This window comes from Condylura cristata, unplaced genomic scaffold (assembly GCF_000260355.1).
Source record: "Condylura cristata isolate star-nosed mole 26May11 unplaced genomic scaffold, ConCri1.0 scaffold00008, whole genome shotgun sequence".
Taxonomy (NCBI): domain Eukaryota; kingdom Metazoa; phylum Chordata; class Mammalia; order Eulipotyphla; family Talpidae; genus Condylura; species Condylura cristata.
The window spans coordinates 23,688,070-23,703,591 of record NW_004567109.1 but is presented as its reverse complement, the minus strand read 5'-3'; the positions used below and the strand labels follow the sequence as shown (position 1 = coordinate 23,703,591).

The 15,522-nt window shown below is 62.1% G+C and overlaps 3 protein-coding genes across 5 annotated transcripts in view; 1 reads left to right on the top strand and 2 right to left on the bottom strand.

The window, feature by feature from the left end:
• The window catches only part of SLC6A9 (solute carrier family 6 (neurotransmitter transporter, glycine), member 9), a 30,060-nt gene extending 27,601 nt beyond the window's left edge, over positions 1 to 2,459 (top strand). For both annotated transcript variants that reach the window (XM_004678912.2, XM_012722713.1), the window contains exons 13-14: positions 823 to 993; positions 1,124 to 2,459. In XM_004678912.2, coding sequence (XP_004678969.1) covers positions 823 to 993; positions 1,124 to 1,318 — 366 coding nt within the window. In that variant the 3' untranslated portion in view covers positions 1,319 to 2,459. The remainder of the gene's footprint in view (positions 1 to 822; positions 994 to 1,123) is intronic.
• Positions 2,411 to 5,712, bottom strand: CCDC24 (coiled-coil domain containing 24). Its single transcript, XM_012722115.1, has 9 exons — positions 5,570 to 5,712; positions 5,204 to 5,272; positions 4,959 to 5,075; positions 4,130 to 4,207; positions 3,611 to 3,665; positions 3,163 to 3,232; positions 2,980 to 3,058; positions 2,835 to 2,898; positions 2,411 to 2,455 (listed from the first exon to the last, which is right to left on the bottom strand). Exons 1-9 carry the CDS (start codon positions 5,710 to 5,712, stop codon positions 2,411 to 2,413), a joined length of 720 nt encoding a protein of 239 aa, XP_012577569.1.
• Positions 5,713 to 6,352: 640 nt separating this feature from the next.
• On the bottom strand, positions 6,353 to 15,520 carry B4GALT2 (UDP-Gal:betaGlcNAc beta 1,4- galactosyltransferase, polypeptide 2). 2 transcript variants are annotated; one of them, XM_012722615.1, is made up of 7 exons: positions 15,338 to 15,514; positions 13,526 to 13,881; positions 13,088 to 13,323; positions 10,215 to 10,405; positions 9,920 to 10,042; positions 9,701 to 9,805; positions 6,353 to 7,232 (listed from the first exon to the last, which is right to left on the bottom strand). In XM_012722615.1, exons 2-7 carry the CDS (start codon positions 13,827 to 13,829, stop codon positions 7,082 to 7,084), a joined length of 1,110 nt encoding a protein of 369 aa, XP_012578069.1. In that variant the 5' UTR covers positions 13,830 to 13,881; positions 15,338 to 15,514; the 3' UTR covers positions 6,353 to 7,081. The 2 variants fall into 2 exon arrangements, with proteins under 2 accessions (XP_012578069.1, XP_004678966.1); XM_004678909.2 differs by having other exon boundaries at positions 6,356 to 7,232; positions 15,443 to 15,520.
• Positions 15,521 to 15,522: the final 2 nt, after the last annotated feature.

Genomic DNA, 15,522 nt, shown 5'->3' with positions numbered 1-15,522 from the left:
TATCTCACTCTTCTTCCAAAGCAAATCCCTTGAGCGCCCTGGGCTCTGCCATTTCTAGCCTTCAGGGCCTCTGCAGGCTGTCAGTCCCCACAGCCACAGACAGCTAGGACTTTCCTCTCACGCTCCCCTGCTGCTCCTGCTTTTCTGCACAAGCCAGTTCGAATCAGCCAATGAGATTGTGCCAGGTACTGTGCCGGGCACCGGAGACCCAGCGCCACCACAATCCCAGGAGCTCTAGGTCTACAGAAAACATCAAACAGATGCTTAGCAGATGGGGAATGCCACTGAGAGCCCTTTTAGGAGGAGAGGAGAAATCTGGAGAGGCTTCTTGGAGGAGGTGGCCTTTGCACGGGGTTTGATAGAGGAACACGTGGAGGACTCTCCAGGAACAATATAAAGGGTAAAAAGCAATAGGTGTAGCTGAGACACTGAAACAGGGGCAACGGTGCCAGGACGGTCTGTAGGGCGCCGAAAGCCTTAAGACCAAGGCTGTGACCTTGCTTCACTAGGTAGCAGGGAGCCATTGCAAGTCGTTGAGTGAAGTACCCAACTCCGCAGGTGACGGCAGCGATAGTGCCCTGGTGGTTCAGGACGGTGGCAAAGATAGATCTCTCCCCTCCCACAGTGCCCACCTGGCCACCACGGCCTGGACCCCCATTTCCCATCTCTGCTTCTGCCCAAGCCTTGGCATTCCCTGTTTCCCAAAACTCCTTCCTCATTTGGGGAACTGGAGAGGAAGGGAAGGGGTTCTGATAAGAGGGCCAGCCTGAGGCCTGGCTGGGCTGGCAGGCCTCACACCCACTCCTGCCCCCACCCCTTCAGTTCATCCTCATCTTCACCGTGATCCAGTACCGGCCAATCACCTACAACCACTACCAATACCCAGGCTGGGCCGTGGCCATCGGCTTCCTCATGGCTCTGTCCTCGGTCATCTGCATCCCCCTCTACGCCTTGTTCCAGCTCTGCCGCACAGATGGAGACACCCTCCTCCAGGTGAGCGCTGGCGGCAGGAGGCAGCCACTGAAGGGCGGTGGGAGGCTGGCTGGTGGGGCTTAAGGGCTGCCCTCTCCCATGTGCACGGCCCCCCTCCGCCCGCCCACCCACGTCTCTACCTTTACTGCAGCGTTTGAAAAATGCCACAAAGCCAAGCAGAGACTGGGGCCCTGCCCTCCTAGAACACCGGACTGGGCGCTATGCCCCGACCATGCCACCCTCGCCTGAAGATGGGCTTGAGGTCCAGCCACTGCACCCAGACAAGGCCCAGATCCCCATCGTGGGCAGTAATGGCTCCAACCGTCTGCAGGACTCCCGGATATGAACACAGTTGCCAGGGGAGCGCCCCACCCCACCCCGTGCTCCCACCACAGAGACTGGGGAGGCAGTGGGCAGGTGTCACCGCCTGCCCTCGTCACACCCTGGCCAGGGCGGCTGCTGTCACCTTGGCCACCACTGCTAGCTCGTGTCCCCAGTGTTTACAGGTCCTTTGGATGTCAAGATGGCAGCTGGGGGGTGGTATGGGTGACGGGAGGGCGGGTGGGGGTCCCAAAGAACTTTGGAGGGGACGTGGGTCAGGTCCCCAGAGTCCTGCAGGGCCTTACATGACCTGTGATGCCCCCACACTGCCCTGACTGAGGGTCTGGGTGGGCCCCCAGCTGTCCCCCTCGTGGGCTTCCAACCCCTTAACTAACCAGTGTTCCTGCCCTTAGAGCAGGGCCCAGCCTCTGCCCAGGCAGATTCGGATCTCCCCGCTGGGAGGCTGGAGGGTGTGTCGTGTTACTGTCAGGCTGTGCTGCCCAGCCCTGTTTGTCTGTGTAATTATTTTTGTAAAAACTGTATTATCTGTGGTTGCCACTCCCTCGTCCCCAGCCTTGGGCTCCATCCGTCTTCCAGGCCTGCCTGCACCTTATCTGGTGGCTTGGGCTCTCTGCACTTCATTCTGGCCCTGGCTGTCAGGCCCAGCTAATAGAGCCCATGACCCAGTCGCCTGCCCAAAGCGCTAGTTTGGGGGCAGGGAGGAGAGAGCAGGGCCGGGGGGTTGCTCAGCAGGAGGCTTGCTCCTAGAGCCCTGGCGAAGGAGCTGCACACGTCCCAGCCCTGCCCTCCCTCCACCAGGCTGAAGGCCCAGTCTTCCCAAATTGGGCTGCCCTCACTCGTGTGCCAAATGGCCCCAGCCCGCGTGCCCCTCCCCTCCCCAGCCCTGCAGGGTCCGTTTGTCTGTCCTCTGTGCTCCTCTGTGCAGTGACAGCCCGACCAAGCCGCCTCTAATCCTCTGTAGCAATAACGGTGCACGGCCACCCCTGCACCACCCGTGCACCACTAGGATTTGAAAGTCCATAGATTTTAATGAAATTTCTATTCCTGTCTCTGAGCTGCTGCTGTGCTTTGTGTGGGTCCCCCAGGGGGACAAGAGTCAGGGCTGGGATGAGACCTCTGCCTGCCAGGTCTTTGTGGAGGCCTGGGAGGAGAAAGGCCAAAGGCTTTGATGGTCTGGTCAGAAGCTGGGCTTGTGGCCGGGGCGAGGGCCAGCGCAGTGAGTGCTGGAGTCCTAGTGAGAACCCACCCCAGGCTGGATCTGAGGGGGGCTGGGCCACAGCCGCTGCGAGGCGGCAGCAGCAGATGGGGAAGGTTCCAGCAGAAACTGAAGCCTGCTCCATGCCAGCCCCTCAGCTTGGGGCCTGGGGCACGACACTGGACATCGGAGTGGAAGTTGGCCTTGTTCTGGGGCTGCACTGAAGCCTCCGTCCCCAGCGGCCGGTGGCAGATGGGCCTCTGGGGCAGGGGCAGCTCTCCAGGGGAGGAGCGGGCAGGTGTCCCTGGAGAGGCCCAGCCCAAACTCCGGCAGTCCCACGGAGACAGGGCAAGGGCCTGAGGCTCCCGCTGGGCCCGGAGGGCTGCCACCTGGACATGAAGGAGTTGGTGTGAGGGGACTTGGGCTGCCCACTGCCTGCTGCACCAGGACAGCCACCTGCCTGGGCTTACCTGCGGTGGGGGGACACACAGGCAGGCATCCGAGGCGCTTGCAGCTCCTGTTGCATGGCTGCCTTCTGCTCCTGTAGCTCTGAAGGAGGCAGTGTCTGAGACGGCACCCAGGTCTGCCAGGTATGTGCACGTCATGGGGGGAGCAGGAGGTTGGGTGCTCTAGGGCTTGCTCACGGTCCTCACCTGCTAGGGTGGGCTCTAGGGTTGCCTCGGAGGGCTTGGGTGCCCCTGTGTACTCCTCCTCCAAGCAGCGCTGCAGGGGGAGCTGGCTTAGTGCCCCGAGTGGGGTGGGGTGGGGTGGGAGGGGGCGGGGTGGGATACAGAGGCCAGATCCTCAGGGTAGGGCACAGGAACCAACCCGTATGGTCCCCTTACCACAGCCACTTCAGGGCAGCCCCCGAGGGAAACACCAGCCCCCTGAAAGGTAGCCTGGGCTGGGAGAAGGGAAGGAGGTGGAGCCCAGCAGTTTAATCTGGACAAAAGGGCTCACCCACGTGAGGCTCACGTGGCACGCAAGGCTCACACGAACTTCACGCCCATGTACAGACGTGTGTGGGTCTCATACCAGGTTAGAGGCAGGTGCACCCACATGCGGGAGCGGCTGTGAGGGGAGGCCTGGGGTGCAGCTTACCTGCAGGGCCAGGACCTCCCTCTCCAAGGTGCGACACTCCTCCTCCAGGAGCCCCCTGGACACGAGAGGGTGCGGCACCCAGAACAAGGCCACAGAACAGAGTCTCAGCTGAGCCTTCAGGGCAGCCCGAACCTTCAGCCTCACAGGGAGCCCTCTTCAGGCCCTCCTTTCTCAGCCCCCAGCGCAGACTTCCAGCTCCGCTGTCCTCCTCCTGGGCAGGCTGTAGCGTCTCCTTACCCAGGTCACGCACCCACCTCAGCAGGGACCAGCCTCGCTCCGCACTACTGCGCCACGCTGGGCTGACTGGTCTCCCTCCCGCCCCCAGGCCGGTCAGGGTCAGTCTCAAGCTCTGTCCCCTGCTGGCACCGGCACTCGGCTCCTTAGCGGCAGCCTCAGCAGCCCTGACCGTCCTACCTCTTAGCCCTACCCCCAGCTCTCCCTTCTCCCTTCCCACAGTGCCAACCCTTCAAGACCCATCCCAGCACCATCCCACAGCCCCACAGTGCGCTGGGGCCTCACCGCAGGTATCCGGCAACCTTGTCAATGTCAGACACGTTCAGCTGGTCCTTCATGGTGTCAAGGTCCCTGAGACAGCTGCTGCCCGTTGAAGTGGACATCACTCTCCTCACGCCGCTGTCCCCAAGCCTTCAGAACACAAATACCCTTCCTCCTAGACAAGGCTGTGTCTTCCTCACAAACTTTGTAACACAATATGGTACAAAGAAGAAGCTTTCTGGAGCCTGGCTTGCAGCTGGGTTCTGCCACACTTCACCGGGTGTGGCCAATCGGGGATCTGTTCTGAATTTTACTTCCCCTGTGTGCCAAATGGGGACATCATCTACCTTGCAGGGGTGGGTGAGAACTGGAAATAAGTTGCTACCATCCACTTAGCAACATGGCGGCTCACTGACCTCATTCAGTCCCAGGATGTGAATGCCACGGGCTCCCTCTCCCCGCCGCTCTCCTGCCTGTCTATCCCAGCCCTTACTTCTGTTCTCCAGGCCTCAGGAACAGCACTGACCAGTGAGCACAGCCTCCTTGTCCCTTGGCTGAGTACATGTGGTGATCCTTCTTCCTGTAGCTCTCCTTCCTCTGCCTGGAAATCTGGTCCTCATCTCCAAACCCAGATCAAACCCGCCACATTTCTCCAGTAAGCCTTGCCAGCCCCCAGGTCCCTGGGAGGTGTCCCCTGGAGCCTGCAGTCTTCATGGGCTGACTCCTACCTCAAGAGGCTGGAGGGGTCCAGTCCCGAGCCAGGAGCTCCTCCGCGGAGCTGGCTGGGGCCCGCCAGTTGCCTGTGGCCTCTGCCAGGCAGGGGCAGACCCCTTTCCTCCTGCCACCACTTTACCTGCATTCGCCAGTTTTCATCTGGACTGTCTCCTGTTTAGGCACATCCCGCCTGGGCTCCTCCAGGGCAAAGTGCAGGACACTGGGGCTGTACTGGACCCAAGCCTGGGTTCGGTCCCTGAATTAGGTGCACAAGGAGGAAGCTCAGGTGTCCTTCCAGGAGCCGCAGGAAACAGGCCCCAGGCCCCTTGTCAGGCCCATCTGAGTTCTGAGGAAGGGGCCCAGCCCCAGGCCTGAGGTTCCCACCTGCCCTCGCAGATGGCCTTGCTTCGGAGACCCTGGAGCAGCTGCCGGAGCTCCTGGCGCACTATGTCCCTTAGGAGGGGCGGGGGTGCCAGGAGGGGTGAGGGGCCAGAGGTGGGGCGGGCACTCTGGGTGTGGGAGGACCGAGCCTCCCGAGTCAGTGACCGCAGCATCGCCACCTGCAACGAGAACTAGGACACCTTGCGACTCGGGAGGGGGGAGCTGGGGGAGTGAGGGGCAGCTCAGAATGGAAATGGAGAGGTCTAGGGGAACAGTGAGACCCGATGAGACTGGGAGTGACTGAGCTGCGTCGCAGAGAAGGTGGGAAGCCACCGAACCGGACCGTAGGGCTGTCTGGGGGTGTGCCACACCTTCCCATTCCCCACCTCTGCCCGCAGCTCCCGACTCAGCTCCACCGTGGTCTCCCCCAGAATCCGCTTCACTTCGAGCCGCTCGGGGAGCGGAATATGCTCCTCCATCAGCTCCCACAGCGAGGCAGAGTCCCCGGGCATGGCCTTCCCGCACAGCCCCGCGCGGTCACCAGGCCCGAGCTGCGGACCCGGTCAAGCGCCGAATTACCGGGAGACGGCGGCGGTCCCCAGGGCCGGGCCCCGCCCCCACCCCGTCCGGCTCGCGGGCCTCCCCCAAGCCCCTCGGTGGAACGGACACGGCCCAGAGCCGCCGGTGTCTGGCGCTCTCCCCTGCCCGGCTCTGGGAGACTCTCAGGGGCCGCGGTTCCGGGCAGGGGAGCCACGGCCCCAGCCGCAGCCGTCCGCGCCGCCGTCACCCGGGAAACGGCGCCGCTACCCAGGCCCCGCCCCCCGCATTCCAGGTCGGGCGGGCGGCGCCGGCTCGCGGGGAATCCGAACGATCGGCGGAGCCCGACTCCAAGGACCTTGGGCTCCCGCTAGGCCACCGGTTGGCTGTGGGGCAGGTAAAAGAAATCGGAGGCCACTGGGCGTATTAACTCGTCGCCTCCTCTATCCCAGCAGGTCGCTGGCAGGGCGAAAAACTAAACAAAACCCATCTGAGCTGCTGCGCTAGCAGCGCCTGGAAATCCGACAGACCCAGTTGGGGCAGACGCCCTCCCACAACACATCCAGCTAACTGGGCCCAGGGACGCAGATCCCCATCCCCAGATACACAAGGGGCTGCTCCATTCACGTTTTTTACTAAAGCACCCACACAAGTTTCTGTGCAATGTACAAACATCAGCCAGCCCTAGGGCTACTGCCTGTTCTCTGAGACAGGGAGGCAGAAACAGACTGATCCAAGCTTCACCTGCCCCCCACCTCGTGCAAACCCCAACCCCAAGATCCCAGGCAGCAACACAGCACCCCCCTCCTGACTCCTCTTGGGGCTGCTCCTCAGTAAGGGGCACACCAGAGTTTGCCCCCTACAATGTTGAATGAAAAAGGTTTCCCCTCCCCTGGGAGCGTGGGGGATCCCCAGGTCTGAGAATTCCCCCTGGAAGAGACAATGCCCCCTAGTCATGACTTCCCACCCTTCCAGGCCCTAGGGGACTCAAGGGGGGGAAACTGAGGCACAGAGAGGTGGAGTGACCTAGCCCAGGCCACTCGGTGAGGCAGTGCAGGGGCTGGCCCAACCCTGAAGGTGAGGGGGGTTGGACTGGGGAGGGAGGGGCAGGAAGGAGGGTTGACCCCAGAGAGGGTCACACTTGAGAGGCCTGCCCAGGATGGAAGCCCCCCAAAGTAGGTTCTGAAACTTCCAGGTGCAGCTGAGGGGCCTATCAAAGATCCTTGGAAAACAGAGCCTACAGTCTTGGTCCTGGGGGAGTCCCCCAAGAGCAGTCGCCAGCCAGGCTGTATGTCAGTCCTCTGGCAGGCCGTCCTTGGCAACGGGAGCCTTTGTCCATTACTGTTAGCCCCGAGGGGGCCATGACGGGGGCCGCCCAATGTCCACTGTGATGTTGGTGAAGAGCGGTTGCCGAGACACCTCCAAGACCTGGTAGCGCACTGACCCGATGCCGTCCCGTTTCATGGTCAGCTTCGTGTTTTGAATCTTCGTGAACCTAGACAGGATGGAAGTGGGTCCACATCAGGGCTAACCACCAAACCAGTATGGGATCTCTGGGACCAAGCCTCAAGCCATCCGGGCATCTTCCAGGGATGACGTGGCTTTCCTGCCCACTCCCGCCACCCCCTCTCCCCACCTGCCTAGAGCCCTCCGACTCTCACACCTGCCCTCACAACAAAGAGCTCACCCCCTTCAGTCAGCAAGGACACGCTCACAAATCGCTCAGCTCAGACCTTTCTGGGCCTCAGCCCCAGACAGAGGTATTCCGTGGGCACCTCAAGCAATGTCCTCTATCAGATGCGTCAGTTTTACTCCCTAAGTCCATCATCCCTATTCCACACCCTTCAGTCACTCCTTCACTGTCTGCTGAGCAGGCTCATGTGCCAGCAATGTCGACCCTCCTTCATTCGGGAGGGCAGGAACAGGCAGAAAAATCCTCTGAGGGCGAAGGGAGACCACGCTGGCCACCTGGGACAGGGTGAGTCGGTGGCATGAAGCTGACGCCAGGGGAAGGGCAACCTAGGCGGAGGTACCAGCACAAGCTGAACTTAAACCGGGGCTGCGACTCTGCACATTAAGCCCGAGCTTCATGGACCGAGGGAGAAAACAGAGTTAAGATCAGCTTGAGGTTGGAGCATGTATGGGCAGGGCTCGGGAAGTCAGAGTAAGCAGTTCTTATTTTATTCAGGGAGTGAGAAAACACCGAGGGATTTTTTAGCCCAGTGTGGGGGAGGGAGAGGGCGGGGCATAAACTGTAACCGGGGAAACCCGCGAAAGGCCGCTGCAGTCATCAGGTGAAAGCGGATGGGCTCAGATGTGTTCTGTGGTGACAGTGACGTAACTAGATAGTTTGTGGACTCATGGGGGAGAAGGACAGAATCCAGGAGAATGTCTAGCTTTGAGCCAAAGAAGCAGGGAGATGGAACCACCACCCACAGAGTTCCTTACGCCAGAAATTTGAATTTCTGATCATCTTGCTACTTCCCCACCCAAGACACACATCATAATTGATGATGACCCAAACACATACTGCTAAAGCCGGCCTTGGCTGCTGGCTTGGGCTTCCAGAGCGCCACTCCCGCCCCATGCCCTTCCCTCTGGATCATCCCCCCTGTCCTTCTGAGGTGAGCTCAGGTCCCCTCCTGAGCCTTCCAGTGCCGAGCACTCTCCAGGAGCCCAGCCTGCATCCCTGGCCCTGTTCACTAGGGTCTTTAACTCAGCGGCTTTTTCCTCCACTCCTGGTGCCTGGGGCTCATGCTTCTGCCAGACCACCACCCTACACTGGCAGGGTGGCCCGGGTCAGGGCAGACCCCTACTGTCTGTCTGTTCAAGCTGGGGGTACAGCAGCGCCCAGGCCCTCACCCAGCACACTCCCAGGCCTGCCAGTGCCTTTAGGCCCAGCTAGCTTCCCCGCCTGCCCAGCCAGCACCTCGGCCAGGCCTCCCTGTTCAAACCCAATGGGTGCTCCTTTCAAACACAGATCTGATCCGACCCCTTCCCTGCTTAAAGCCCTTCTGTGAATCCCAGTACCCAAGCACCCCCCCGGGGCAAAGTAATGTTCCCGACTTGGCATTTGGGAACCCTGACACCCAGCACTGACCCCAGCCTTCAGAGATTTCACCACCAAAGTGCTGCAGGCTCTTAGCACAACCATGCATACGCACATTCCAGATTCTCACAAACACTATTTCTTTTATCCAAACGGACCTCCTCCAGTAGCCTGGTGAATATAGCACTGTGCCCAAAGTAGGCATGTGACACAAGTTTGTTGAACGACTGACTCTTCACAGCCACAGCCTGCCCCCGCCTCCTCCAAGAAGCTTCCTGCTGTCACTCCCTTTCCTGCCAGGAGAGCAGCTTGCCCCGATTACCTGGTGCCACACCTAACTGCCTGACCCCTCCCTAGAAAGACCTTTAGGTGGCACAGCCAGGGTTGGGGAGGAAGGCTCTGGGTTCCCTGCCCCGAAAGGTTTGGCACCAGAGAGGCCAAGAGCAACGCCAGATGCCTTGTTTACATTTCACATGTCCTTGGCCACTCTTGCCAGCCAGCACCGGTCACCAAGCACTGCCACGGCCTCAGAGACTCAGCCGTCTACTCCACCCCGAGGAGTCGGCGCCGTCCCCCTCCTCCCCAGGCCTGCAGCTGTGCCTGGAGTCCGCTCTCTCGAATGCTCACTGGCCCAGCACGCGTGAGGTCTACGAGGGCACCAGTGGGAACTTGACCTACTCGATGATCGCTGGGGCCTTTACATTATAGTCACCCCAGGAATCAGCAAGGGATGAGATGTTGGGTGAGGCTACGCTGGGGGGAGGGGAACAGGGATTGGGGTGCTGGGAGTCATCTCTGAGAGCTGAGTGCCAGTGGCCTTGGGACCTCCTCTGGGGATTAGTGGTACTGGAAGTCACCTCTAAGGAGCCGGGGTTGGGTTAGGGGCACTGGGGGTGAAGGGTGCTGGGGGTCACCTCTGAGGATTGGGCTCGTTATGCTTGTCCCGGTCGTGCTTGATCATGCGGTAGCGGCCTATGCGGATGTCTGGGCGCGAGATCTTCATCCCAGTCAGGGAGATCCTGGGGACGGGGACAGACGGACTGGAGCAGGCACCAGGAAGGGCAAGGAGCCCCCCCAAGTCTGTGCCGCACCCTCACAGGCCCCCAGTCTACTCCCGCACGGTCCCCACTCACCGGTTGAAGATGTCGTCGTCCTCACCGCCCCAGCCCCAGTACTCGTTGGGGAAGCCGTTGATTCTCAGAAACTGGGCTTTACTCAGGCCCGACACACCTCCGAAGTAGCCCGCATAGGGCAGCCTATGGTGGGGGAGGGCAGGTGTCAGTGGGGCTCCAGCAGGGACGCCAGACGGGGGCCGGGGATGGGGAGGGGGTGAGTGTACCATGGGGCCGAAGCAAGCAGGGGGCGGGGTCTGGTGTGGTGCAGAGGTAGGGGTGGGAGGTCAGAGGTCCAGGTGAGAAGGGCCCTCACCGGAAGCCAAACTTGTCCATGGCAATGGCGAAGTGGCGGGGCTGGTCACCACAGCGGTACAGGTTACGGTCATCCATGGGGACCAGGTCCACGTCGCTGAAGATGAAGCAGTCGTAGGCGGCGTCCTCCTTGAGAGCTTCTAGGAAACCCACGTTAAGCAGCTTGGCCCGGTTGAAGGTGTCCTCACCATGCTGGGAGTGGAGGAGAGGACAGGTCAGCGCCAGGCTCGTGACCAGAGGCACCTGGACTTCACCACTGTCTAGAGCAGTCCCCAGGGGCTACTGGTGTCCCCACCCCCACCACAGCACCCCCAGATTCTCATGATCAATCCAGCTTCTCTGCCTGGACCTGGTCTTCCAAGGCCTTTCATGATTGATTCCTCTCTCGCCACTGCCCTCTGGCCCCACTATGTTCCTCAGCAGCCCCAGAATATGCCAGGACCATTTTTGCTTCTCGGCACTGGTGCCAGCAGGTCCTTCTCTGGTGTCAAACTCCCAACGGAAGAGACCGCCCCGCCCCAGCACACCTGCGCACCACGCCCTCCCCCCCACGTTGGCGGAGGGATTGAGATCTGGCTCTTGGCTCGCTTGCTCATTCAATGCGCCCTGTGGCCCTCTCCTGTGCCTCCCTGTGGCGATCCTGGAGCCCAACAGCCCTGGCCCCTGTTCCTACTAGGCACACAGTCGCTAAGAGAGGTGAACCACAAATGCCACAAAAGAACAAGCCTGAGATGCAAGAGTCACAGAGACCCCCGCCGGGCCTCAGGCACTGCCTCTCCTGCTCCTCTGCATCGACCCCCTATGCTCTCTCCCTGTCGGTCTCCGAGGCTGAAACAGGACCGAGCCACGAGGCTGAAACAGGACCGAGCCACGTTCACTGCCCAACCCCTGAGCCCTCCAAAAAAGACACAGGGTCTATACGCAGCTCTGGCCTGGCTGCCCGGGATCCCCAGCTGAGGGCCAGGGCTCCTTGAGACTGGGGTCCCGGCCCTGCAGGCCCAACTGCCAAACTCTGGCCCGAGCAGGGCAAGTCCCAGAGTACCTGCCTGAGCTCCATCTCCAGGCTGCAGCCGGGGGCTCCTGGAGCGGGAGGTGTGCGAAGGGGCCTGCCTGCCACCGGCGAGGAACAGTGGTCCCGGCCTCCAGCAGCCGCGCTGCTCTGCTGATCTGAATGCCTGGCGCTCCCGCTCTCTTCCCCCTGCCCACGGGCCCTCTGAGCTGGTCCACAGCGCTCTTCCTAACCTCTCACAGCCGGAAGACTAGGTTTCTCCCTCATCAACAAGCTCAATTCTCATTTGAAAAACAAAAGCAAAACCTCCCTCTAGCCCTACCTTTTGCCTTCCCTTCTCAGCAGAGATATTTTTTAAAAAGTGTTGTCGCCAATTGGCTATTTCCATTTTGACAAATCCGATTCCTTCTTCAACCCACTGCAATCTGCTTCCGCCCCCACCATGCCCCTGAAATGGCTCCTGCCGGGCCCACCTTGTTGCTAAATCCACTGGACGCTTCTTGGTCCCCATCCTTCCTCACTCCCCGGCAGTGCTGTGCTGCTGCCATGCTTCCTTCTGGACACTTGGTCCAGGGCCTCTGGACACCACGTGCTCCAGGACCCCTCCACCTTCTGGGCCAGCCGATGGCCGGTGTCTCCCCCACCCCACACGCCCTTCCACGCCACCTTCTCCGCTCAGGCCCATGCTCCCTGGCCGGTTGGGCAGGGATGGTTTTCAGTCCCATCCACATGGTGCGACTCCCAGTCCCCCCCTTCACTGCCCGCGGTCACTCACTTGTCCAATACTTCCCAGGCGCTCAGACTCATCACGGGCAGAGAGGACTCCGAGTCACAGTCCCGTCCCACCTCGCTCAGAGCAGCCGCCGCTCACCCCGCAAGCAGCAGGCAGCACCCCTTGAGGTGCCCGGCATCTCTCCCCTTATACTCCGAGACTTGTCTCGCATCTCTCCCCCCCCCCCCGCAACTACTTCCCACCACCGTGCTCCGCAATCTCCACATCAGCCCTGCCTGCTGGCCACCTTGCTGCAGCTCTCCCCCTCCTCCCCTTCTCCGGTGTGCTCAGCCAGTTTTCTAAAAAACAGACCGACCACTCCCTCCTGGAAGCCTCCCGAGCCTGCCCCACTGCTGTCAGTTCGGACTCCCCACCCGCAGGCAGGAACTGGGCCACTTAACACGCGTCCCCAAGCCGTCCTGATCTGGCGTCCACCACTGCCTCCTCCTCTTTGCTCCCCACTGCAGCCGACAGTCCTTGCACATGGGCGAGCAGTCCTCCCACTGGGCCGTGGGTCCTCCAGGTCCTCTCATCTCAGGACCCAGCCTGGGGACCTGCATCCCAAGCCCAACCCTGGCCCGGGACCTCCCTGTGACGCAGCACGCTGGAGTCTGTGCCCATGCCCGAGCCGGAGCGTCCTCTGTGGAGGACCTGGGCCAGATGCCCTCCGGCCGCAGCCCTAGTCAGCTGTGGCGGGCTCACACACGGAGCTGAGTGCCTGAGCCTCGGCTGTGGCCAGCACCTGACCCCAAGGTAGACTTCACCCCTCTTTCCGGATCTAACTCTTCCCACCCTCGGGGCTCCCACATCTCGTCACGGCCAGCAAACCCTAGGCCTCACCTCCACGAGGCGGGGATGCCAAGGACACACGTCATGCTAAGGGTGCATCCTCCCCAGGGTGCTGCCGACACCCAGGCACACACGCGCCCTCCCGTGTGCGTGCCGACACACGCACGGCACGCGCCCCCGCTCAGAGCCACACAGCCGGCGGCGGGCAGGAGCCCACGCACACCTCGACTCCACACATGCGCCCTGTGCCGTGGGCCCCCAGCACAGGGCCCTGTGGGTTCCCTGGGAAGCCCAGGCAGTGCACCTGGTTGATGACGTAGATGCCGTAGCGCAGCCGCTGTCGCCTCAGGATGGGGTGCAGATAGTGGAGCCAGTAGCGTAGGTGGTGCTCCCGGTGTCGGAAGGGGATGATGACGGCCACAGTCTGGGCCGGGGTGCAGTCAGGCGGTGTGTAGCGGCCGCCCAGGAGCACGCCGGGGTTCTCCCTCTGCACCCGCTCCAGGGGCATGGGTGAGGTGAACTCAATCAGCAGTCGGCCCACTGCAGGTAAGATGGAGGCAGGCACCAGGCCTTCGTCACAATCAGGGACACCTGCCCGCTCCCGCAGCCCGGGCAGGCAGGCAGACTCCGGGGAAAGCCTTCTTCCAACAGACACGGCCCCTGGCTCCCCCATGGGTCAAGTCTCAGTCCCGCTAGTGCGACTCTGCCCACCCCACCGGGAGGCCCTACCCCGTAGGCTCACCAAGGCCGGGTGGCAAGTCAGGACAGGGTGGCAGGGCAGGAGCCGTGGGGCCAGGCCGGGCACTGGGGGCCTCGGGCTGCCCGGAGCTGGGGGCAGTGGCGTTGGGCCGAGAGCAGTTGGTGCTGCTGCTGGCAGCTGGGTGCAGAGCTCGGGCGGGGCCACGGGCACTGAAGCGGCTGAAGAAGGCCAGGTGCTGGGCGTAGACGTCAAAGTAGAGGATGACGGCCACGAGGAAGTGCAGCAGGCAGAGGAGGAGCACAGCCTTGCAGACGCGCTCCAGCGTCCCCCCCAGCAGTCTGCTCATCCCGCAGGCGGCCGCCGGCCCGCCCAGTGGGCCCGGGCATCCGGCTGCCGGCCTGAGCAGGGGAAGGAGAGAAAAGGCCCAGCAGGTCAGGGTTGGCTGGGCAAGGCTACCCACCCACATCCTGCCCACCGCTCGCACTCACACTTCTGTGTTCCCACCAATCGACACTCGGGGACTCACAGTCTACCTGGAAATCTATAGACACAGTCCCTGGCAACTCAGAACTCACCCAACTGCACACACCTAAGCAAAAAACTGACATTCTTTGTCCTCAAAGACACACACCCACAGCCTCACACCAGTTCATGCCATCGCCGCACAACTTCACCCAGTATAGACTCCCAGAACACGGCCAGGTGACCTCTGGTCACACTGTCCATACCGAAACACAGAATTACGCTCCCCTACAGACTCACGCACGCACCCACGCCCCGGGCAGCACCCCCAGCCAGGACTCATGGTGGGGGTGGGACTCCACCTACCGTGCATGCCACGCAGTGGTACCATGCCATACTCATACTCAAGACTTCATTTAAACCCTCCCAGGGGCATGCTGGCAATGGTGTGGTCAGACGGGCCAGCTGGGCCCAGACTGGGAAGTGGCCCTCAGCATCCAGGTGCCCCAAACCACAGATGGCCCAAATACAGCCTAGAAGTTCATGGGATCCTGTTCCTCTGGTGTAAGAGGTTAAAATACAGGGTGGGGCAGGGGACACCTCTTAGGGACAGGGATTTACTCTCTGGGGCCTGCCCAGCACCGCTGGTTCTGATTCCCAGAGCGGGACAGAGTGCAGCACCCAGCATGGCAGGGAAGGGGCCACGGGTCCAGCTGTGGTTCCAGCAGGGCAGCACTCCTGGCAGGAGCCGGGTGAGTCTCACTCACAGATACACAGTATCGCACCGCCAAGCCCCACACCCTTATTCCAGCTACCTTCACCCACACTCAGACACCGAGAAAGCTACATATAGTCAGACACACCCGGCTGACAGTAAAGCACAGAGTGCCACACAAACAAAGCCGCAGCTCTGGACTTGCTCAGCCATACATACAGGCTCCCGGCAGCTCACAACAGCTGGACCCACGTGCAAATATCCCCCCCACCCCCCCACCCCCCGGAGCAGGGGTTCTGGGTCAGGCTGCCTAGTGCCAGGATGCTAGGTGCTTTTGGGCAGGGCTGGAAGGGGTGGGCAGCCTGAACACGTGGCACCCGGGACGGGGGAGGCAGCAAAGAGCGGGTGGGTGTGGATCCTGGGGGCTGAGGGGGGGGCGTGGATTGGGGGAGTGGAGGTGGGGCGGGGGGCTGAGGCCAAGGGAGACGTGAGTGAGCGCCTCCCGGTGCCACGAGGCCAGGCCGGGGCGAGCGAGGACAATAAGGGAGGCCGACTGGGGGCGGGTGGAGGAGCCCGCGACGGGGATGTGGGGCGGGGAGGGGGAGCCGAAAGCTGGGGGTAGGGTGGGGTAATGCCAGGCCGGGGCTGGAGGCCAGCGACTCCAACGACTCTCTCACCCGATCCTGGGCGGGGATGTCGGGGATGCGCTCAGGGCGCCCCTCTCGAGGCTGCTCTGGAATCTAGGGGCCCCGGGCTGGGAGCCGCGCGCGCCCCTCTCTCACCCGGCGCTCGGGGCTCAGCAGGGGGCGCCGCTCCGGTTCTGGCTGGGTTCCGGGCTCCGGCGGCTGCGGACGGCTCCGTC